This window comes from Nycticebus coucang, chromosome 3 (genome assembly GCF_027406575.1).
Source record: "Nycticebus coucang isolate mNycCou1 chromosome 3, mNycCou1.pri, whole genome shotgun sequence".
In the NCBI taxonomy this organism is placed as follows: Eukaryota; Metazoa; Chordata; class Mammalia; order Primates; family Lorisidae; genus Nycticebus; species Nycticebus coucang.
In genome coordinates this window covers 14,464,013-14,489,011 of record NC_069782.1, presented here as the reverse complement: position 1 = coordinate 14,489,011, position 24,999 = coordinate 14,464,013, and the positions used below count along the sequence as shown (strand labels likewise).

Genomic DNA, 24,999 nt, shown 5'->3' with positions numbered 1-24,999 from the left:
GCTGTGTAGAGATGAAAGCTGCTGGAGGAAGTGTGAGGTGAGAGGTATGTTTGGCATGAAGAATGGACCACTTCCTGGGACTTGTTTTTGACACTGAGTTTTACCAGCAGTGATCAAGTCCTCCATGGCACAGCCCTCCTTCCACGCTCTGCTGAGAGTTTAGAGTGAGAATACTCAAGGTGTTCAGAAGGTAGGTGTTGTTAATGGAAAAATTAAGTTGAGCTATATGGGACAGGCTACCAGATGCTCCATGGAACCTCCACGAGTGAGCAAGAGTTATGGATGACACAGCCCACCTCTGCTTCTACGCCACCAGCCCCAGTCTCTAGAACCAACCTTTTCTCCCTTAGAACCAACCTTTCTGCCAGGACCTGAACAACAGTGCTAAGCCAAGGTTTATGATAATGAGGATAATATATAAAATGTGATAACACACAATAAATCTGTATACCTTTTCCTGCCGCTTGTGATGTGCTGGCCACATGTTTAATATGCACAGTAACTATATAAAATCGAGCTTCTCCTCACCATTTTATAGGCAAGGATGCTCAAGGAGGTGAAATGATTTCCTTCCATCATATAGTTACAAAGTGGAGAAAGTAGATTCTCGGCCAGGTCTGTTCCACTCCAGTGCCTAGCATCCAGATCATTCAATGTGGAGTAGCATCAGGCTGAGGACGACATCCCCAAATGCCTTCTCCTCGTGGTTCCTGGAATAAGAGAGTGCTCCCCCCACCCCGGTGTCCAGGTCTGTCTGCCCCCCCCCTCCTGCCTCCCTCTTGGATCTGCCTCAAGGACCCTCAGTGCCCTTGACCCTTCTGGTTCTCTAAGGGCTGTCCCCAGGCGGCTTTGGATGCAAAGGACGATAAAGACCTGACACAGCAAGGACTGGGCTGTTGGAAAATGTTTCAAGAAGTGAAGATGAATTCCAAAACCACAGAATTGTCAGTTTGGACTCTTAGAGATTGGTTTTGGACTTATTATGTCATTGAAAAAATTATTTTTTGAGAGACAGGTTCTTGCTCAGTTGGAATGTAGTGGTGTGATCATAACTCACTGCAGCCTCCAACTCTTGGGCTCAAGCGATCCTCCTGCCTCAGCCTCCTAAGTAGCTGGGGCTACAGGTGTACACCCCCACATCTGTATGACTGATTATATCATTTTTACCAGGAAAGTGCTAAGCTTCAGAGAGGGTGGGCCTTGCTCCATGGCCCAGGATGAGTCACTAGAAGAGTCCACACTAGAACTTGGAAGTCCTGACTCCCTTTCCCAGGCTTGTTTCCACTTCCCCATGGAGCCCACTATTGCTTCATGCTGGGGAAAGGGGAACAAAAGCTCAGCAATGGCCTGAGAGATACATTTGGCAGATCTACAAATGGGCAGGTGTTATTCCGGGGAGTCCCATTAAGACAGGAAGCCTTGTGCAGTTTCTGTAGTTATAAGGGAGCAGGCAGGGAGATAGTCCAGGCAGAAACCTAAAAGACCCAGGCTGGAAGGAGCACTAGAGCATCTGTGGGCCTGGGCAACCAGGCAGGGGACTGCTCAGCTTCTGCTGGGATGGGGAACTCACACCCTACAAGGCAGCCTTTCTGCTCTGCTGCACTGCCTCAAGGCAGGCTGCAAGGTACATTATCACAGCCTGCAGCTGTGGGTTTGGAGGACAGACAGACCTGGATTTGACTCATGAGCTTGTCAGTCTACCTGGGAAACTGGTGACAGATCCTTGAGCTTCAGTTTCCACATAAATATATGGTGGATAACAATATCTTTGGTATAAATGCATTAATGTATACAGTTAAGATTTAATAAAAAAATAAAAAATACTTAGGAAAAAAAGTAAATCACTTTCATCTGGTCACTGCAAAAAAATATATATATCTTTGGTAGACTACAAAGTAGCTATAAATCATCCCTCTTCCTCTCTCATACCCTTGGGCAATACTTTCCATGCTGATCTGGGCTGGCCACATCCACTTGCTTGTGTCCAAAGGACATCAGCAAACATGACACTAGCAGAGGTGCTGAAAGGGCTTGTGTGTGGGGGGCTTGCTCCCTGTTGCTTGTGTAACCTTGGGATCACAACCATGTGAACAAGCCTAAGCCACCTTGCTAGATAATGAACTAATGACCCGAGAGTCCCCACTGTCCTCACTGATGGCCAGACAACCCCCAGGAAAGCCACTGAGCTGGCAGCAGACCCAGGAATGAGCCCAGCCCAAATTGCTCATCTGCACAGTCCTGAGCTCATTATGGTGGTTTTACTAAGCTGCTAGGACTCAAGATAGTTTGTGAAGCAGCAAGAGATAACTAATGTGATATCCAACTGGATGAGAGTATTAAAGGACATAATTACAGAAAGTGTCTGGCACAAAGCTAGATATGCAGCAAGCACTCGATGGATGACAGCTGTAATTTCCTCCTTAGGCTCCACTTCTGCCTTTCAAACACAAATTCATCCTCCAAATATTTACTGAGTATCTCTGATGCGCCAGGTATGCTAGACAGACAAGGGTCCTGTGCTATGGGACTTGTATTCTGGGGAAGAGAGAAGATGGAAGATGATCAAATTAAGAGGTCAATTCAGATGGACGGAAGGCCTGGAGAGGCCCTGGAAGAGGAACATGGAAGGAACAGCAACGGTGAAATTCATGCTGAAATCCTAACCCGCAAGGTGGTATAAGGGGAGATGGAGTCTTTGGGAGGTGATTAGAGCATGAGGGTGGAGCCCTCATGAAGGAGATTAGTGCCCTTATTAGAAGAGGCTCAGGGAGTGAGCCAGTGAGCCCTCCCTGAATATGCTGGTCCCTCGATTTTAGATTTTCCAGCATCCAGAACTGTGAGAAGTAAACTTCTGTTATTTATAAGCCACTTAGCTTATGGTATTTTGTTTCAGCCAGTAATGAGAAGGATCCAGCTTTGTGAATGTTTATGGGAAAAGGTTTCTCAGGAAATAGCCCTTGGGCTAAAAATGAGCTTAGCACTTTCAAATGACAAGAAACAGGACCAGTATTCATGGAGCACAGGAGAGTGAGGCACAGGACAGAGATGAAGTCATCAGGGAGGGGCAAGCACCGTGGGGGGCGGTGAGGATGCTCTTCCAAATGCAATGAGAAGTCATTGAGGGTTTAACGATGCGGCTTGACATGTATGTTAAAAAACATATGGTTGGTATATAGAGAAAGAATTATCCCTTGCTCTGTAGAAAAGTTGGTGCTTTCAAACGTAAGGTGCTTAGGGTCACCTTGGGGCTTACTGAAACCCATATTCCTGGGCCCCACCCTGGAGATTCTGGCTCAGGAGTTCTGGGTGGGGACAGAGAATCTGCACTTCTGACAAGCTCCCAGGTGATCTGTGCAGCTGGTCCTGGAATCAACATGGAGAGTGAGGCCCTGCTAGCCCACTCTGTTCCTCTCCCCACTTGCAGAGAACAGACGCCATCAGCTTCCTGTCACTCACTGTAACCGCAGTTAGCACCTCAACATTTTTGTCCGAGGGACACTGCAGAGCCAGGCTCTCTCTGGCCAGGTATCAGAAGTTGGAGTTGCCCTGTCTCCTGGTCTGCTCCCTCTGGCTCTTCCACTGTTGCTGGGATGGGAGGGAAGGATTCCCAGCCACCGAAGGAGAAGCAGATCTCCGGCTCTATAGTGGTGACCGGCAACATTCATTCTTCCTGAATAGAATTCCAGAGGGAGCCAGGCATGGAAGGCTGAAGGCCAGCCCCCCTGATTTGTTGTGGCATTCACGTAGGGCCTATTTCAGATGTGTGGATTTACAAACACACCCAAAATGTTTCTTAAATTAAAAATCAATCCAACAGGCACCAGTGTGCTGCATTACAATTATATGTGCAGACCCCGTGGAGGTGGCTGGAGCATTGCTACGGACCTCATCAGCTGTGGTGCCCTGCCAAGGCTCTCTCAGTAGGGGCTGAAATTCCTTGGACTCTCTGAGGTTTTGACCAGACGGCTACGATGTGTTCATGGGTATCATGCATCTGCTATGCTTGTGCTGAACGTGCTTTGAAGCAAAGGCCTCTAGGATTAGTGCTCACAGCAGATGTAAGTGGGGGACTCCATTTAAAGGGCTGCGAGGAAGGGTCCTGCTGGGTCATCTGTGGCCCAGGCCAGGAGGACACTTCCTTCTGGCAACAGAACGAGGGGCTCAATTTTGTTGCTAAACAGGTGTGTGCAGAAGGATGGGTTTGAATTGTTAATAACTGAAAACATGTTCCTCTTCTTGGTTTTAATTCCAGACAGCAAATTCCACAGCCAGTAAAGAGGTAAGAATCCTTAGGGAAAAGGAAATTAATGTTTGTTCACACTTACTCCTTACTGGGTACTTTATAGCTTCTTATTTTATAGAAAGACAATAGTCTGAGACCTGGACAGACAGCATTATTGTCGCCTCCTAGGAAAGGCAAGCAAGGTTCACGCAGGCTGAGCTACCCTTGCTTGAACTCACACAGGCGGGAAGTGGCACGCTGGACTTTGAACCCAGGTCTTCCTGTTTTCTTCTTCTCTTCCATCACCTCACTGCTCCTAGATACCAACCAGGTGCAGATGTCTTTGTAAGGATTTTCAAGTCTGGACAAAATTTACGTGACACCAAATATGTGCCAAGGCTTTTACTGAGAATCTTTTATTTAATGCTAACAGGACCCTGTGTGGCAAGTATTTTTAGCCCTATGTCATCAAAGGAGAAAACAGGAACCCAAAGATGTCCAGTGACTTGCCCAGGATCATTGGCCAGGGATTGAAGGAGCTGGTGGAATTTGAGCCTGGGGCTCTCTGTCCTTAGGTCTACCACGTTTTTACCTAGCACCACAAATAGGAAGATTTTGGTCAACAGGGCTGGTATCATTTGGGAAGCCTGTGAAAGGACATCAGGGCTAAGTACTGGGCTGCAACCTCTCATCAGATCTTTATAACCTCAGGGATAATTAGGATAATGATATAATTACCACCCCTGGTTATAGATAAGAAACTGAAGCTTAGAATAGGTCAAGTGACTTGCCTGCAAGTCAAAATCAAAAAGTAGCTGGATTGCAAAGAACTCCAGTGGCCAGGTTTCATTCACTGTTAAGCCACTTTTTATTCTGATTAGAAAGATTCAGCTTTTATTCTCATTGGCAGCCACTGGCTCCCAACCTTGATCCTGAAAACATGACTAGGAAGCATGAATGAGTCAGAGGAGAACCAGTGGTGCTCAGTACAGACAGGCAGCTGGGTTCTACGTGGACAATATTTATGTAGAACCCAGGTGCCTGTCAGATGACAGCCCTTGAGCTCCAGGTACCAGATGGGGGAGGCCTGAGGGACTGCAGACCCACCCAGACTGCCTTCCAGCCTTAACATGGAGAATTTGATTTTATCTTCATTTGAAACACGAATGTGTTATATAAGCCCTCTTCCAAGTGATTTAATCTGTCCCCAGCCAAGGTTGACAATCAGCGCATTAGACTGTAGGTGACATCAGGGCGGGGTTTGTGTCAGTCCAGCCCAGAAGTGCTAGATGAGAGGCTGCAGCATCAGCAAATGTACCAGGGGAAGAGACGGCAGGTCCTTTCCAGAGGCAAACTGGGGTTCCCACCTGCACACTCCTCCTTTTCCTCCCCTCTGAAGACTCAGTCCTTCCCTCCATCCTCAAACAACAGCAGTGAGATGACAGCCCTTGGTTTTTGGTGCTAGGGTGGGGGGTGGGTGATGAGATACAAGCCCAGCCTTGTGTTAGACCTCAGTATTCTGAGCGTGGGAGCCAGCCTTCCCTGTCCATCCTCTGTCCTCCCTGCAGACAGCAGCAGTCAGGGGGAAGTGGAAGGTGGGGGTGGGTGGGGCCATCTGCCGTACCTGTCCATGGAGAGCTGGGCCACCAGGGTGACATCTGTGTTGTCTGCCGCCGGCTCGTACTCATAGTGCAGGAAGTACAGGTGGGTGCGGTGCACCGTGAAGCGCTCTCGCCGGAATTCATAGCAGAGATCGTCCTCGTCCAGCTCGGAGAGCTGCTTCTGGAGCTGCGAGGCAGGACAGGGGACGTGGGAATAAGAAGCAGAGGCCCAAGGGGCCCACAAGCCTACCGGCTGGCTCCTACCCTCCCTAGTTGATGACCCCTGGGGACGCTGCGGATGGGTCATACCAGTGATCTTCAACGGGTATCCTGCGGCACACTGTGGTGTGCCATGAGAGGATCTTAGGTGTGCCGTAAAAGTTTTTTTTTTTTTTTTTTTTTTTTGTAGAGACAGAGTCTCACTGTACCGCCCTCAGGTAGAGTGCCATGGCGTTACATGGCTCACAGCAACCTCTAACTCTTGGGCTTACGCGATTCTCTTGCCTCAGCCTCCCGAGCAGCTGGGACTACAGGGCCGTAAAAGTTTTTAAACATCATTAATTAACTTATTTCCAAAAGACGTTCAAAGCACATTAAGTCTATTTATTTTTTTACTCATTTTTTTCATAATTTAAGTGTGCTAAAGAAGTTTAACTATGGGTTCAAGTGTGCTGTGAGACAAAAAAGGTTGAAGTGTACTGGGTTAGACACAGGATAACCACATTTATTTCCTCCTGCAACTGAATCTAATTTCAAAAAGGTGGTGATGAAAAGCTGATGGCTTTGCCATCTGAGAAATGAGCCCCCCTTAGCTAAGAACAATGGTGGTGCTCAGTGACAAATGTCTAGCCGACCATAAACCCTAGAAGCAAACAAGAAACGTTTTCCTAGATGACTTGGCACAACAATTTCAAATAACATGGGGAAGTGTCTAAAGAAGAGAAGAGCCGACATGGAAAAGGACCTTGGTATGACCTGATGCGTTTCTCTCCCTGGAGCTACCAATTTCAACTTTGTGCCAGCTACAGGAAAGAAAACAAAACAAACACATTTCTTGTCTTTTTCTTTGAGACAGAGTCTCACTCTGTCACATGGGTAGAGTGTGCTGCGGCATTGTAGCTCACAGCAACCTCAAACTCTTAGGGTTAAAAGATCCTCTTGTCTGACCTCCTGAGTAGCTGGGACTACAGGCGCCCACCACGATGCCCTGCTATTTTTAGAGATGAGATCTCACTCTTGCTCAGGCTGGTTTGGAACTCCTGGGCTCAAGCAATCCACTCACCTCGGCCTCTCATGGTGCTAGGATTACAGGTGTGAGCGACCATGCCTGGCCTTACAAACACGTCATTTCAAAAACACTTCTCCCTTCTTTCCACCTAAATTAGAGTCTCTGCCCACATGTCTTTTTTTCTTCTCTGTTTTTTCTAACTCTGTCTTACTTTGTTAATCTGCTTGTGGGAGCCCTTTAACTAGCTCTACACCTCTTCTTCTTCCCCCAACTAGTGAACAGGAGGCTAACTTGCTAGCAGGGAGCTAAGGAGTTAAGAGTTTCAGACATTCCTCCACATGCGCAGCTGCCCAACCCACACTGCCTCTTGCAAATCCCACAACAGCCCTACCAGGCGGATCATGACAACTGAAATTAAAAAGTAAAACAATTTGGCAAAAAGCTGATGTAGAGTGATAGAAACTGGACCAGGGGGATATGGGTGGGAGGTGGTGAGTGGCCTGGGGGTGATGGGAATGCTCTCCATCGCGACTGGGGTGACGGTTACATGGGGGTGCACACTTGAGCAAATCTGACCACCTGTAAACTTGGAATGGGAGGACTTATTGTAGGCAGTTTGTATTTCAAAAAAAGCAACTTTAAAAAAATAATTTGCCACAGGTTGCACAGCTAGTTCCAGTATTTTTCCTGTTGTATTCCCCGTGTCTGTCATTCCTTACAATATAGTTGAATATAAATTAAAGTTTACCATGATTGGAGTTACCAATGTAGCGGAACATCAAAGAACATTTTTCCAAGAAGAAGGTATATATTTTAAAATCTCCAAACCAACAGAGTAGGAATCAACAAGAAAGTGTATTAGCTTGCTATTGTACAGCCTTGTTATCTGTTAAGACCACTGTCTTGATAGACGTCACAATGCCATTATTTCTTGAGATGTGTGCTATGGAGGACAACTGCATTAATTGCTCTGATCCACACCCAATACCCCTACTTGCAGTGGTGTTTACTTAAAAGGCAGAGTTTATTTTTCTATCCCTTGAACGAGGGCGGGACTTGTGATGTGCGTTTGCTAATAGAAGGCAGAGGAAGCAGTGTTGCCCCAGTCCTGAGGCCTCCAGAGAGTGTGCATCTTGGACCTCTACCACTTCCATAAGAAAATGTCCAGACTGGGCGGCTGGAGGAGAGACCCCTGGGGCAGAACAGAGTCTCCCTCCATCACCCAGGTCATTGGAGCAAGCCCAGCCAAGGTCAGTAGAACTGCCTCAATAACCACTTCTTCTTGCAGGCCACCCAGGTCCCATGGGCTTGGAGCAATAGATACCAAAAGAGTTGCTGCTGGTATTTTGTGGGGGGTACTCTGTCACTAGAGGCACCTGCCCCATACATTGAAGAACAGCATCCCAACCTTTGCCCACTAAATGCTCATAGCATTCTCAGACAGCCCCAGGCCTTTCCAAATGCACCCCTATATTTCCAAATGCTGCCTGGGGAGTCAGTTGAGATGTAGTGATTTACAAGACATTCTTGGCTATCTTTAGGATTTTCTGCAGCTTTCCAAGTCAAACTGTTGTCCTATTTGAAGATTCCCACTTTGCCAACCACTTAATGAATGGAAGACCAGGAAGCTGGAATTCTCATTCCATCCAGGACCCTCTGAGTCCATGGACCCCTTCCAACCTGCAGGATTAAACTCAAGTTTCCTGTAATAGTCATGGACTTCTGACTGCCACCCCCATGTACTCTGGACTCTTTAGCAATAGCCTTCTCTCTGCACCCCAAACCCATCTTTCTCTTACACCGTTACATTCATTGCTCTCTGTAATGCCCTCCCTCCCTTTGCCTGTCTCTTCTGCACCTTAAAACCCTTCTATTTACCTTTTAAGATTCAGCCTAAGTCAACCTTCCATTTGATCCTGCAATTCCATTACGAGGTATCCACCCAGAAGAACAAAAATCATTTGACCACAAAGACATTTGTACCCGAATATTTACTGCGGCTCAATTCACAATTGCCAAGTCATGGCAACAACCCAAGTGCCCATCAAACCATGAATGGATGAACAAACTGTAGCATACGTATACCACGGAGTCCTATTCAGGCATAAGAAAAAATGGAGACTTTACACTTTTTATGTTTCTCTAGATGGAGTTGAAACACATTCTTCTTAATAAAGTATCTCAAGAATGGAAAAAAACTATCCAATGTACTCACTACTAATATGAAATTAATGTATATACAATTACATGCCCACAGGAATGATGAAATATACTTCTAGTCTAGCAAGAGGGAGGGGAAAAGAGGGAAAGCGGAGGGAGGAGGCGGGAGGGTGTTTGGTGGGATCTCACCTAATGTGCACAATGTGAGGGTGTTCAGCACGCCCCCTGGGTGAAGGGCTCACCTACAACTTGAACCTTATCTTATAATTGAAAACAATGTAAACTAAAAATCTGTACCCTCATATTAATTTGAAATAAAAACAACACTGGAAAAAAAAACAAAAACAAAAAAAGATTCAGCCTCAATGGTGCCTTCTCTGGTAGAATGGTCCATGTCTTCTCTGTGGTCTGAGAGCACTTGATTCACGACTCTCTTGAAACACTTGTCGACTTGAGCTGAAATTAAGGGCAACTTCCCTGGAGAGGCTGTGACCCTTGGCCGCTGTCCCCAGCACAGTGCCTGGTGTCTGGCAGTGCTCAGTGTTTCTGGACTGCGTATGTGGAAAGTAGCTGCTTGTAATCACTGTGAAGTTAAAGCCTGTCCTTCAAATTTTCCTTTTGTGTCTTTTTTCCTTTCTTTTTTTTTAATGAGACAGAGTCTCACTATGTTGCCCTCAGTAGGATGCCATGGCATCACAGGTCACAGCAACCTCAAACTCTTGGGCTTAAGCGAGTCTCTTGCCTCGGCCTCCCAAGTAGCTGAAACTTCAGGCGTTCACCACAATGTCTGGCTATTTTTTTGCTGTAGTTATCATTGTTGTTTAGCAGGCCCAGACCAGGTTTGAACCTGCTAGCCCCGGTGTATGTAGCCAGTGCCCTAACCACTGAGCTAAGGGCACTGAGCCTCTTTTTTTTTTTTTTTTAAACCAGAGACAAAATCTCACTCTGTTGCCCAGGCTGTCGTACAGTGGCCCAATCACAGCTCACTGCAGCCTCGAACTACTGGGCTCGTGTCCTCTAATTATACGCACGGAAGATGATCAATAAGCCCATTTTAAGGTCATTATTTGCTCTAATATTTGCAGTTCAAGGGTCTGTGATGGCTGAGCAAAGAAGCACATGCCGGGCTCTAGGCAGGGTGCTTGGTCCACATGATTTCCCTTTCTCCTGAAAGCTCCCCTCCACCCGCCCCATATCCCCACAGCCATCCCAGGAGGCATTTGTAGCCTCATCTGACCATTGAGAAGGCAGTTTCAAAATCTAGAGATCCTGCAGGAGGTCAACCAGGGTCAGTGCCCCTTCACCAGCACACTGTCTCTCCAGGAAAGATGTTGGCTTGGCTTCACGTGGAGACTCAGATGCAGCACAGCGGCCAGAGGGACTGGATCTACCCCACTCCTGCCTGGCAGATCTCAGGGGAGTGGATGAGTTATTTAACCTTCCCGAGCTTCAGTGTCCTTAACTGTAAAACCGGGATGGCAACATTAAACTCCCCTGGGGGACTGTAGGATACTTCCAAGAGAGGCTGCCTGTGACAAGAACAGTGTTTGGAGTAAAAAGACCACTTATTATCATTGCTAAGTTAGGAGAGGGAGACACCTGGGGCCCTGAAGACACCCGGGAGGACATGTTCTGTCCTCAAACCTCACCTAAAGGAGGCTCGGGGCCTGGTGGGCAGGGAGGCAGGGGCTGGACCAACCAGGGAAGCCCTTCCGATCCATGGGTATCAGAGCAGCCCCGCAATCTTCCTCTTGAGGAACTCACATGTGCCTGGAAACTGTAATGCTGCCTCCCAGAAGGAAACAACACCAGCTGCTGTCCTCCCACCTCCCCACCCACACTGCAAAAGACCACACGCAATCATTCCCCACCGGAGAGGAAACATCTGCACAATTCTTTGAAAGAGAAGGGTCGGATTTTTTTGTTTGTTTGTTTCTTTATCATGTGTTGACAGGAATACAGGACTTCCAGTTGAACGAAGAGGAGAGCGGGAATGTGTGTGGCTGTGTGTGTGCAATTGTGTACACGTGTGTGAATGTGTGTGGCTGTGTGCGTGTACAGCTGTGTACACGTGTGTGAACGTGTGGCTGTGTGCATGTACAGCTGTGTACACATGTGTGAACGTGTGTGGCTGTGCATAGCTATGTGCATACGTGGCTGTGTGCGGGCACAGCTGTGTACACGTGCATGTGAACATGTGTGGACATGTGTGATTGTGTGTGTAGCTATGTGCATGTGCAGCTGTGTACACATGTGGGTGTGTGCATGTGAACATGGGTCAGCACGTGTATGTGGAGAAATGGGTCTTTTTTGAGATGAGCCTTCAAACAAGTAGTTGATCCTCGCCATGAAGATAACAAGTACATGTGTGTATGGTGGTTTCTCTTCAGCTTTATGTGCACACGCAGGGGCCTCCTGCCCTTGAGTGGAGGGGAAGACCTTCCAAGGTAAACGGCTCCGGGAGCCATTTTCTACAGAGCACTGGTACATACAGTAGGTGCCGTAGCCATGAATCTCCGAGCTCTCTCAACCGAGACTATGCAGGGGTCCTCAAACTACGGCCCACCGGCTACATGCGGCGGTGTGATTGTATTTGTTCCCATTTTGTTTTTTAACTTCAAAATAAGATATGTGCAGTGTGCATAGGCATTTGTTCTTAGTTTTTTTTTAAACTATAATCTGGCCCTCCAGCGGCCTGACAGTGAACTGGCCCCTGTTTAAAAAGTTTGAGGACCCCTGAATTCTAGAGCATCTTGTGTGCTCAACAAGTCTCTGTCCTCAGCTACTGCCTGTTAGCAGAGGGAGCCGTGTCTGCTGAACGTGGGCTGCCCCAATAGGGAGGGTTGCCCAGCAGTCCCGAGGAATAAGCAGCCGCCAGCTCTGAACTTCAGGGCACCTACAGTGGGATTAAGTGGCATCCACATCCTAAGCTGTCCTGTGTGGTCTAGAGAATACTGTTTATCACCCACTGGGTGTTATAGAGAACACATCAGGTACACTCCCGACACAACTGACAGTCCCCGGGGCTCTGAACCAACCAGAGGCCATGCTTGAACTTTCACGTTACAGTTCTCATCAACATGGTGGTTTGCACCTGAATTTAGCTTTGCATAGTATGACCTGGGCACCGACTAGGGAGCAGTGCGGAGCCAGGTGTTTTCAGGTGCATTGCTTCATGACCTTCACCCTTCAGCACACAGTTTCATTCTATAAAGTTAAAAACTGAGGCTCAGGTTTTCGGTAATACGCTTCAGCCAGACAGTAGCGTCTGGGATGAGGAGGAATTAGTATCTCAACTAGGTACGCTTCACGGCACAGTTTCCGCTTCCTAGGTGATCGATGTGAGGATCTAATGTGATGGCAGAAGGCAGAGTGTTCCACGAACACTGCAGGCCAGAACCATGTATATGAGGGGTTGGTCCCAACGCAGCAAAAAGACAAAAAAAAAAAGCACCAGGAAACAGATCGGAGGGAACACATTACAACGTTAACAGATTTTCTCTGAGTGGTGGATTCACAGATGAATTTTATTGGCTTCTCTGTACTTTTCTGTAGTTAACTAATTCCCTGCAATTTTCTCAAATGAGCTAATGTATGTGGAAGTGCTTTGTAAACTGTAAAGCGTTGCACAAAAGCTGTGTGATTGTGATTACATTATGTACCTTTGCAAATTCTAACGTAGGCTTGCTTATTGCTGACTGTTTGTGATATTATCTCCAGGGGAGATTTCAGCAGCTTAAAATCTGCCCCCTTTTCACCCCAGGTCTGGGTGATTTCTCTGGGGAGACACTGAGCTGAGGGGAGCACTTTCAGGAGCAGGGTCCGAGCACTACTGCACCCTGCTCTCTGGCCAACACTGCCACGGGAGCAGAGGGCTCCTAAGTCACAGAAACAAAAGACATATTTCTCCTGAGATTAAAATGCATTTGCTAAATTGCTTCTTTGGGCAGCCAGCTGAGGCCCAGGGAGACTTGGACTCAGAGGTAAATGGCCCTTTAAACACTTTGCATTTATTTTTTTCCCATCCTTAAGGACAGTGGCCTAGATTGACCTCTGCGTTATTGGAAGCAATGACCGGTCACACCTGAGGATTCAGAGGGGTGGACGTGTATCCCAGGCTGTGGTGTAAAGGACTCCTGTTCACAGTGGGTAAAACTACAGTGTGAGATTGGGGGGATAACTGGAAACTGAGACCTCCTCTCTCTGATGCTCATTTTCAACATGACCTTGAGCAAGTCATGCCTCTGAATCTGAAGAATAAGTCAGGGCTTCACGAAATAACTCAAGGATCACACATTGATTGAGCTAGGTGACAGTGTGAGGGCTTGGCAGGCACTTTCTAATACACTGACTCTGGTTAGGGACCTCCTGCAGATGAAGACAGTGCTGAGGGTTCCTGAGATGAGAACCCAGGTGCATTTCTTTCCTGAGTTCTTGTCTATCACCAAGTCTCCGCAGTGCCTAGTAACCAGCCGCTGGGGCTCCATTCGACTTCTGAGGCAGGTTGATTCTGCGACTGTAGAGACTCAATGCATTATTACCCTAATGGCAGAAACAACCAATTCACATTCCGCCCCCTACCCCCACCCCAGGAATGCTCACCAATACCCACATTCTCCTCTCTTCCCAGGCACAGAACTTGACTGCGTGTCTGACCTCCTTGCAGTTAAGGGTCACTCTGTGGGCAGGGGGATCTGGACAGGCTCAGGCTAGCACAGGCACTACTTGGAAGTCTCACTTCTTATTCAGGCACCAGCCTCGTTCTCTTCCTTTTCTGGGCTGATGGCCAGAGCAAGAGAAGCCAGTGGAAGCCAGGACTCGAAAGGCAGGGCCAGGGTTCCTGACCCTGGAGAAAAGCCACCTGCCAATCAACACCTGAAGCCAGAAAAGCAGCCTACAAGATGGAGTGTGAGATGCTAAGCTGAAGCAGGACAGCTGAGCTAGTCTGCCCAGTTCACATTCTCCCCCAGACGCCCTCCCCTCGGGATTAGTTACGGTTTCTCCATGAGGCTCTGAGTAGGTCGTCACACGTAGATAGCAGGTGTCATGATACTGGTAGAGTCAAGGTTACCTTGATGATATGATGTTTTCTTTGATGATTCTCTTGGGTATTTTGTTAAAGTGAAAATTACTTTTCTGTTGTTTCAACATTTTGCCTTGTTAGAATGAAGATTACTTTGATGTTATTTCCTGTCAGATAAAGTTAACATTTTCAGGCTTTGTTTCCTTGTATTTCATTACAAAAGTTATTAGAATTGTAACTAAGAACAGAATTGGGAGGCTACTCTCACTGTTCTCCAGAATTGCTGGTCTTCCCATAAGAACGCTTGTTTGGGGCTGGGTATGGTGGCTCGCGCCTGTAATCCTAGCACTCTGGGAGGCTGAAATGGGTAGATTGCGTGCGCTTAAGAGTTTGACACCAGCCTGAGCAAGAGGGAGCCACCGTCTCTGCTACCAATAGAAAAAACTAGCCAGGCATTGTGATAGGCATTTGTAGTCCCAGCTACTCAGAAGGCTGAGGCAGGAGGATCACTTGAACCCAAGAGTTTGAGGTTGCTGTGAGCAATGACACCAAGGCACTCTACCCAGGGTGACAGAGTGAGGCTCTGCCCCTCAAACCCCTCAAAACCAAACAAAACTCCTTAAAAAATACGGAATTATAATAAAGCTTGTTTGGATCTAATCCTCTTCTCTCCATATTGGTTGGACAGTGACAGGTAGCTGGACCCTCTTTGTCTAGTAAGTAACTCAGCCACCTGGGCTTTCTGTGAGTTAATGAACTCCCAGCATGTTTGGCTGTCTGTGCTCCCTTAAATAACAAGCCAGTAACTGCTTAAGATACGGTACAATGGAACACGTAAGGAAGCTCAGAGGACACCGTCTCTTTCTTCTGGTGACACCTCTCCTTCTGATGTCTTGGGGTAATGCGTGGAAACCCCGGTGGGCAAATTAACACTTAGACATGCTGCTTCATACTTTTCAACTTAACTTTCTCTTAGAATCCACTCTTTCTTTTCTTCCTCCCCATGCCTGTGTGAAACAGACAGGGCTGCCCTCATGGCCTTCTGCTGACTGATGAGGAAATTAAGGCGCTGGGGATTTGCTCAGAGAAGCTGGGGCAATAACGCCCATCTCCTGAAACCCGTTTTCTTCCCTGTGGTTTCCATGAAGCAGTTAAGTTTTATTAAACCACACAGGTAGAGGAAGCACCCTGGCTCCCTGGTTACCTGCTGTGTGTATTAATCAACAAGGGCCAGGAACCAAAGCATTTTCTGCTAAGGAAACCAAACTGTGGGAGGGGCGGCACTCAGGTCTGTTCAGTGAAGGCTCAGAGAGCATCTACCGGCCCTCACCCGGACTTGGAGGAGATGAAAAAGGCCTGGTCTCCTCCCTCCTGGGTACCGATATCGATTCACTCATGGCAGACACTTGATGGGCTCTTATTTTACACCAAGTCCTGTGCTAAGAAGGGGGAATGAGCCTCAGTTTCTGCACTTAAATTGTTGCTGTGGTCTCTAGAAGGAGAGGCCAAAAAGCCAGCCAGTAATCACAGTGTCACCTGTCACTGTAATACAAACCAACCTCAATTTGGAGGGGGGTGGGGGGACACATGCCATGGTGTTCTAAGCTCCTGCCATGTCTTACCTTATTTGGTCTTCTTGAGCCTATCAGGGAGGAATAGTTCCTATTCCCATTTAACAAACACGAAAACTGAGGAACGGGGAGTTTAAGTCAATGGCCTGAAATCCCACAGCTGGTGGCCCCACGATTTCACGTGAGTTTCCCTTCTCACCAGCTGCACATGGAAAATTTGGCACAAGAGAGAAGGTGGAGGTGGCTCTAAAGCCACAGGAGGGTAGATAGATCACGTGGCAAGTGTGGAGAGAGGGTGGCCAAAGCCTACAGGGACAGAGCAGGGCTCCCAGCAAAGAGGAGCCAGACCAGATCAAAGCAGCCAGGACACAAGGGCAAACCCCAGGCCCAGACTTCTCCCACTAAGCCTCCGGCCCCATGGCTTCCCCTCCTTTCCTCCCCTAGGAGGCTGGCCTTGGCCCTGGGTGCCATCCATCCCGGGTTGTGCCACCTGAACAAGATGAAAGTGTTGGTGCCACACAGCTTGCCAACGTGAGAGCAGCAATGCATTCTGAGTTTTCTCTGGGGTTTTTCAGAGATACAGCTGTTTCCACGGAGCCATCTGTTCCTCAGCACTGCCGTGCAGGGTGAGGGCATAAAGTGTTTAGAGGATCTGTTTATATGTGTCTTATTTCCAACTTCTAACTGAGCCACGGTGATGCTGCTGCCTTTCCCTCGTCGTGCGCTTGCCATCGGGGGCCCATCACCTTTGTAGTATGAGGGGTGTGTGCAGGGTCACCCTCTTCACTTCAGGGGCGAGGCAACGATCTTAGAGTGGCTGGAAGGCAGGGTCTCCAAGACAAGTTTTTCAGACAAGACTCATAACAATAACTGCCAAAGTTATACAGCACTCTGAATACCTTCGCCCCTTGTTCTCTCCTAAAATAGTCCACTTACTGACCATTTTACAGATGAGAAGACTGAGGCTCATAGAAGGATAAAATTATGCCCAAAATAATAGATCTAGGGCCAAATGATCTGATTCCAAGTACAGGAATCTTTCTAGCAACACACCACAGATGCTTCAAGTAAAGGACTTATTATGTAGTTTATTTGTTCAACAAAATTTATTGAGCATGTACCAGGTGCTAGACAGTCTTTAATAGGCATCAAGATATATTGATGAATAAAATATACAAATCCCTGCAGTCACAGAACTTACATTCTAGGGGGAGGAGGCGTAATCAACAAAATATAGGAATGAATAAATGGGTGACAAGTGCTATGGAATAAAAATTTTAAAAGGTGCCCTGGGAGACAGGGGAGGCCAGGGTAGGGTTGGTAGGGGAGTGATTGAAACAGGTGTAGAAAGACCACTGAGCTATGAATCAAGGTTAGACGCCAGTCCCAGTTCTGCCATCAAAGTGTGCTGTGACTTTAACTCTCTGAGTCTCTACCGCCTCCTCTCTAAAATGGAGATGATAATAATTACCTTGAAGGGTTAGTAAAACAATACAAACATTATGTTAAGGCAAACAACTAGGAGAATCACTGGGTAACTTATAATTGTTATGGCCTTACTTCTGCAAATGTGGCCACATCCACTTGGGAAGCACGCCCTGGTCTGGTTGCCTCAATAGTTTGCTACGCCGGGTTTGCGTTCCTGACCTCTGCCCTTGGAAGAAGCGAGTAACTCATCTCTTCGGAACTTGGGTTTCCGTATCTGTGAAATATGACTCATAATGCCTCCCTTCCTTTGTGGTGGTGATTAAAGTTGTATTTCCCTTTTTCTTTCCCTGTAGAAAATCTCCGATTTCCAAAGGCTAAAAGAAAGCTGTGCTCATGTGGGAGAGACCCAAGTGACCAAGACCCGGCACAGGGATGCCCAGCTGCCTCTGGCTCCCTGCCGATCGCTAGGAAATTGATACCAATTGTCTGGAGTGCTGTCCTGGGGAGGATGCTGGGGTTGGGCCTAGGTGAACAGAGGGTGCTCATTGATTAGTGACATCTGCTGTGGGCACGGGGTAAGGGAGCTCTAAGTCTGCAGACACTGACTGTTGACATACAAGTCCGTATCAATTTAAAAAGGCATTGGTGTGCAGTCTTTTCCATCCGTCTTTCTTGGAGAAGTTTTATAATTTATCTTTAACACATCAACAGATTGTTCTTTTACCACTGGTCTTCCTGAATTAAATACTTTTGGGGATTTTTGTGTTTCATTTTGCTTTTTGGCTGCCTTGAGAAGGAGGAACAAGGCGGTGAACCCAGAAAGGTTATTCTGAAGCTGATAAACCGAAAGTGACAGCTGTCAGCAAAGAAACCATGAGATAAGTAGCGAATCATCTGAGGCTATTTCCTGCTGGGATAAACAGCATCTTCCCTCCTCAGGCCAACTCTTGTCCCCTCCAGCCTACTAGTACAATCTTAGTCATCAAAAATTATAACCTGAGTTTAACAGTAAACTCAGTTGAGCATTTGGCTCCTAAAGGCAGGGCATGGAAATCAGCAAGTTTCCCACCCAAATTGGTTAAAACTTATCTGTTTTAATGGTTTTGCCCTTGAAGAACTGAGCTTAGTTTATCTGGAAATCCCTTTAGGTACAGCAAACAAGGCCTTCTTGAAGATAAAGCATCACTCTGCAAACTCTCTTGGGAGAGCGGCGTCTTCCTGAACAGCAAACTGTATGGGAAAATTCTATACCATCTGCCCAGCTGTCAGGGATGGGTGGCGGTCTGTGCCTGTTTTAGTGGCTATTCCAGAGGACAGGACTCAGATGAATGGGGTTTCTCACAGAGGGGAGGATTTCAGCCCAGCACACGGTAGCACAGTTCAGCATCTGGAGCCTTCCAAGGGTGGAGTAAGCTGCCTGGGAGGTAGTGAGCAACTTGCCCTTGGGAGAATTTCAGCAGAAGCCAGATGCAAGCCTATTAGGGATACTGAAGGATTTTTGAGCAGATAAGGGTGCGGAGACTATCTGTGATTACCCAGCTGTGTTTTGTGGAGTCCCACAGTTTCTTGGATATTCTAGACGGGCTGGGTTACTGAGGGAAAAGGGAAAGAAATGCTAACGCATAGAATTCTAACTCCATCTCGCCTTCAATCAACTAATAATAACCAGTGCATATGGAAGGTATATTATGCATTATATAAATAACTTACTGGTTCCAGGGAGAGAAGTGGGGAGGGAGGGGTGGCTGCAACCAATCACTCTCCACCACTGGGGTGGGGGTGGGGGGGCTAGTCTCTTGCAAACCCAGCTGTCTTGTCCTAAAGTAAGTCCCCAAACAGGCTCAGATACGGGGTCCTGCTCCTCCCATCTTAGCTCCTTGCTGAAGAGTTGAATTTCAGCCTAGATGCGTTTACTTTTTTTGGTAAGGCAAACCAAATGGCCCGGCAGAAATTCTTTGTATCCTGAATTTCTTAATTGGTGAGAATACCCGGCTTCTTTGACCCAGAGAAAGTGTGACAGCCCCTCACGTCCTTTACAGACAGATTTCTAAGTGACTCTGCAGGCTCCTCTCTCTGCCAGGCCTTCCTTGCAGAACTGCTAATAAAACTCAAAACTTACTCGTGGAACAAGGCACTGTCATCAGAAAGTCACTGGGTTCCTGGGGCCAATTCCTTCTGTTTTGGTGACTGAAACACAAAATGTCCTCAAGACACTATGACAATGGCGTCACTTTCCCCATTTACCAGACAGTAAGCCTGAGGCTCAGGGCATTTACGTGACTTCTCTGAGGTCATGTGTCTATCAAAATGTGCCATCTGGATTGCCAGAGAGACCACACCATCATCATCATCGTCGTCGTCATCAGCAGTAGTATCCTTTCTCCAGTACAAAACAGAAAACAAGGCAAAAATTACTTTGTGCCGCCCTCTCTAGTTCTCACATTGCCTTTGTTCAAATCCGAGCAAACCCCTGAGGGTCCTGTGCGCATGCTCATCTCTGGTTTCTACTACTCTGCAGCCTCTTCTTTGCTCTGAGCCTACCCTCCAGACCCCCCATTCCTATCTGGTCACCCTTCAAATCTCACTCCTCCAGGAAGTCTTCCCTGATTCATCCTCTCTTCACAGTATTGTGAAATGCTCCACCTCTGTGCTCTCAAAGCGCTGCCACCATGCTGGGACTCAGTCACGTTGCGTGACAATGACCTGCTGTCTGCATATCCCCACTGGACAAGCACAGGGAGGGCCAGGTGCCATCTGCAGTGCTGCCTGCCGGGCCACCAGCCCTGTGGCTGGTGATGACTGGAATGAATAGCTCCAGGATGGATGAATGAGTCTTGAGGTTTAGATACTATCACTGGAGCCCTGCTCCCTTCAGGGATCTGAAGTCCAAAGAAGAGGTTCCTGGTTTTGTTTCTTCCAGATTCACCACCATCCGTGCAATTATTCCAGCTCTAAGGACCTCTCTGAACAGAGCTGGGAGCATCCGGTTTTGGGCTGGATCCAAGATCGTACCCTTTCCCTCTGGCTGTGTTTGCAAGCTGCTGTGCAGACCAGGTGGCGGGACTCCCTGTGGCGTAGCAGTTCAGGAGTGCATTGAGTGTCTCTCGGCCCCATCCCCTGGCCTGCTGGCAGACTCAGCCAGAGGAGGGGCCAGGCTGAAGCAAGGCTCGGGAACCTGCTGCTTGATTTATGAGCTCTAGTTGCACCCTCTCCCCTGTTGTCAGCACCCACAAAACAATCACCTGCTCCCTCCATTCCTGCAGGGCTGTCGTAGGTCAGAGAGCCCTCTTCGTCCTTTGTCTTCTTGCCTGGGACGTGGTAATAGCCTCTACGTGGTCGCCCTGGCTCTAGTCCTGTCCCTGTCATTCTATTCTCTATGCTGAGTGATCTTTCTGAAATGTCAATCTGCCCATGACCAAAACCTCTAGTGGCTCCTGCTGCTGACAGGAGAAGGGGCAAGTCCCCAAGCCAAGGCCCTTCCTGGCTGTACCTTCCCACCCCCAACATGCTTATGCGCTCCTATCAACCACCAGCATCCAGGCTCCTCGTGTCTTCATTTGAGTTTCCCTTCTCCTGCTGCCTCATTCTTTTCTCTTAAGTTTGCTCAGTACGTTCATTAAACAAATGCTTATTAAGTGCTTGGGATGCTCCTATTCTATTGTAGGGGAGGGAAGCCCAGAGAAAAGTACAGCATCTCTCGTCTAAGCGTCTTCTATTTTAGTACTATATTTAGGAAGCAACTAGAGAAACACATGAGCCAGGACACTGCAGATAGCAGCATATGTTCTTTTTTTTTCCCCATGAAACAGAGTCTTACTCTGTTGCCCTGGGTAGAGTGCCGTTGGGTCATAGCTCATAGCAACCTCAAAATCTTCGGGTCAAGCAATCCTCTTGCCTCAGCCTCTCAAGTCCGTCGGAGTACAGGTGCTGGCCACACCACCTGGCTATTTTTTTTAGAGACGGAGTCTTGATCTTGCTCAAGTCGGTCTCAAACTCCTGAGCTCAAGCAATCCAACTGCCCGGCCTCTCAGAGTGCTGGGATGACAGGTGTGAGCCGCCATGCTCGGCTGCAGTGTATGTTCTGATGAGAAGAAAATAGGGCAGGCCACAGAAAATGACTCAGAGTGTCATTACTCTAGAGGGAAGATGGGAGAAAGGGACATTTCTGATGATGCCACGTCTGAGACATTTAGCCCCCGAGGGAGAGGGTGTTCCCGGCAGTGGGGACGGCAAGCACAGGGGCCTCGTGTTACACCTGGAACATGGAAGACACACCCAGAAGGTGGGTAGCCCACCCACTGTGGAGTGGTCTGTGTCTACAGAAGGTCGCTGTCTCATTTATAGCCTTCTCAGGGATCAGACAGACCTACCTGCCCCCCAGCATTTCTAAAGAGTTGTGAAACCGCAGACAACTTAACATACAGTGACTTAGTCAGCCACTCATCTCCAACCCAGGGCCGGGCACAGTGCCTGGCAGATGGCCCGCGTCCCCAGGGTTCTGAGAAAGACCAGCAATGCTTCCTCACCCCTACGAGCCCCCAGGGAAAGGAGAAGCCGCTGAGTTCTGCTCAGTGTCCTGGGACACTAGGCTCGCCAAGGAACTCGCACAGAGGGATGATTAACTGATGGCTCCATTCCACAAGGCTTTGTATGTGAGCCTTCTCCATGCAGAGGGGAAAAAAGAGGCAAGAGAATGGTTTTCATTTAATGTTTGGGAAAAAAGTGCCCAATGGGCACTCAAATATTGACGGTGATGTCAAATATCGGTGTGAGCAAAGAGAACTCAAGGTAAAGGGGGAAGAGCACGGTAGACGTGGGAACCTCCAAGTGCTTCCCAGAGTCTGACAGCGTTCAAGTGCTTGATGCTTTTGCAGGGCAGGGTGGATGCTGAGAAGATGTCACAGGTACCTGGAGAAGGGCTGGAGCTAGTGTGACTCTGCTGTCACTCAAGACAGCAGAGGTGCACGGTGGCCAGAGCTGTCCTGGTAGAAGGCCAGGTGAGTGCATGTCTCTAGCCTGCTACAGGTGCCCGCCCTGCCATGGGGAGTCTACAGCCAAAATAACTATAAAACAATAATAGTAATAAATCAAGATTCTAACTCTGTACCTCAGCTTATAACCCCGTACCAATCTGGTGCCTGCCTCCTCTCTGCACAAGCCCCCTGCACACTGGGCAGCCTTCTCTTCCCCACCATGAATCCATCCTGCCTCAAGGCCTCTGCCCCAGCTTCCTCCTCCACCTGGAAGGCACAGCCCTGGCTCCTCCATGGCTCGCTCATGCCCTTCGTTCCTGTTTCAGATGAAGCTTCACCTCGTCATAGAAACCCTCCCTTACCCGCTACCAGTGGAGATCCATTAATACCTTGCTATGCAGTTGATAGTTTTTTTTTCTGAGTTTTTTTACTTATTATTTGTGTTTCCTCCACCAGAATATAAGTTCCTTGACAGCAGGGACCATTGTCCTTTTTCACCTATGAACACTCAGTGTTCAGAATAAGAATTGGGCCCTCAGTGAGTGTTGTTGACAGAATGAATGAAACAATTACTTCTGTGTCTAGTACTAAGGATCAAGGAAAAAGCAAAGAGCAAGTATTTATTGAGCATCTAATGCAGGGGTTCTCAACCTTCCTAAGGCCGCGACCCTTTACTACATTCCTGTGGGTTGCGACCCACAGGTTGAGAACTGCTGATCTAATGTGTGGCTGGTATAGTGAGGTGCTGCACATGGAATTTCTCTCCTACTTTCAAAGCAGCCCTATGGAAGTTTTTTTGATTAGCGGACAAGCACAGACAGCCAGCTTGAGTTGTTTGTCTGGGGTCACACAGGTAGTAACTAGAAGGAATTAAAATCAAACCTACCTGGGTGTGGTGGATCAGTACTGTAGTCCTGCCACTTTGGGAGGCTAAGGCAGGATGATCACTTGAGGCTGGGAGTTTGAGACCAGCCTGCCTGGACAACATAGTGAGGCCTCATTTCTAAAAAAAACAACAGTCAGGCACAGCAGTACATGCCTGTGGTCTCAGCTACTGGGGAGGCTGAGGCAGGAGGATCACTTACTTGAGCTCAGGGTTTCAGCCTGCAGTTAATTATGATTGTGCCACTGCACTCTAGCCTGGGCCACAGACCCTGTCTCTAAAAGAATATAAATGCATGAATGAATAAAGAAATGAGTAAAAAAATGAAAAAGCCAAACCCAGTTTAGCCTGACTCCAAATGCCCTGCCTTTTCTGTTAAAGTGCTTCTTTCCCACATCCTTAGAACTCAGAATCAGCTTCAGCTTGGCTTCTTGTTTGCTGTGTTATCATATGCAAACTGCTGACCTCTCTGTGCTTCCATTTTGTCAACTCTAAAAGAGGGTTTCTATGACTATCAAATGAGATACAACATGTGAAAAAATTATAATGGCAAAGAAACAGGAGAACATAGTAGATGGTAGTTATGGCTGTGACTACTTACCTAACATTGTCTTTACCCATCTGGCCCCTCAAAGGAGCCAGTTCCTTGTGAAATCTCTTTCTGTGCTATGCTATGCACTGACCACCCCCAAACCTGGGACTCCCATGTGGGTGCCGTGTCCATAACGACTCTGGCGTTTCCTGGCTGTGACAGACACTTAGTCCGCTGATTCACTGGTACTTTTTGCTCAGCCTGTTTTCTCTGCTTAGAGACTCCCTTCTGATTTCACCTTACCTGGGCCATGTGTGACCCATCTGCAGCCTCAGTGGTCAGCATGGAGGAGACCTGTCCATGTGCCTGCCTCACTCACCGGGTAGCGGACCTGGATGTTCCACTCACCCACGTCCTGCCCCAAGACTGACATGGATCTGGCATGCTGGACATCCTCAAGCCGCCCCTTCCCTGCCAAACCCTGTAAGCCACTCACGTTTTCACTGTTGACATTGGCTTCACTGGGGCAGCCAAACAGTTCCCGCCTCAGGAGGTTCCCATCATATTCGAGGAAGGTCAAGTACAGGTTGCGGAAAAACTCCACGTGCTTATTCTTTACCCGAAGCTTCTTGGGAGAGTTCCAGTGAATGACCTGGTGGGGGACAAGGGGGCAGTCAGCTGCGAGGCACCTCACCCATGTAAGAAGTCTGGCGTGGGGCAAAGTGCCACCCATGGGTCTGCTGGTTTGCTCAGTCACTGACCTTTAAGGTGGTGTGGTTACTAGTAAGTTCTCTGAGGTCAGGTTCCCCGGAGATCAAATCCCAACTCTGCTCTAGGGAGTCATTTCAACTTGGGCAACTTACTGAGTCACTATGGAACCTCATTTCCTCATCTGGGAAAAGGGAATAGAAATAGCTCCCACCTGTGCCAGCTATTAGGTTATCTTCTCTCAGCCCCAAACTGACTTTATGAAGCTGAGGCCAGGACTCTGCAAAAACCCTGTTTCTACGTGACCAGTTGCTGCTTGTTAGGCCAAAGCAGGGGTGGGGCCGGCGGAGAGGGGGACTTGGAGAGCCAGGAGGCGCACAAAGACACTTGCTCCTGTCTGCTGCTTCAGCCGGCAGCCGTACTGCTCTCCATTAGCGGCAGCTAAACACACTTCGCAGTTTTCCCCAAGCTGCTTCATCGTCCTCCCCTCTCTGTCCAGGGCCACTGTCCCTAGAACTGGCTAGTGGTGACCCCACACTTCGGGTCTGGGCCCCAGCCCCACGTTTTAACAATCCCCACCTCTTCCCTCTGTTCCTCCAGCTCTGGGGGCAGTAAATGTTTCTGGTAATTTTCTCCTCCTCTTTTCTCCCTTCCTCCCTTTCCTTCCCTT

The 24,999-nt window shown here is 48.1% G+C and overlaps 1 protein-coding gene across 3 annotated transcripts in view; it reads right to left on the bottom strand.

Moving 5' to 3' along the window:
- Positions 1 to 24,999, bottom strand: part of LARGE1 (LARGE xylosyl- and glucuronyltransferase 1) — a 559,980-nt gene that overhangs the window by 35,199 nt on the left and 499,782 nt on the right. For all 3 annotated transcript variants that reach the window (XM_053583761.1, XM_053583762.1, XM_053583763.1), the window contains 2 exons: positions 24,118 to 24,273; positions 5,847 to 6,010 (listed from right to left, as the gene is read on the bottom strand). In XM_053583761.1, coding sequence (XP_053439736.1) covers positions 5,847 to 6,010; positions 24,118 to 24,273 — 320 coding nt within the window. The remainder of the gene's footprint in view (positions 1 to 5,846; positions 6,011 to 24,117; positions 24,274 to 24,999) is intronic.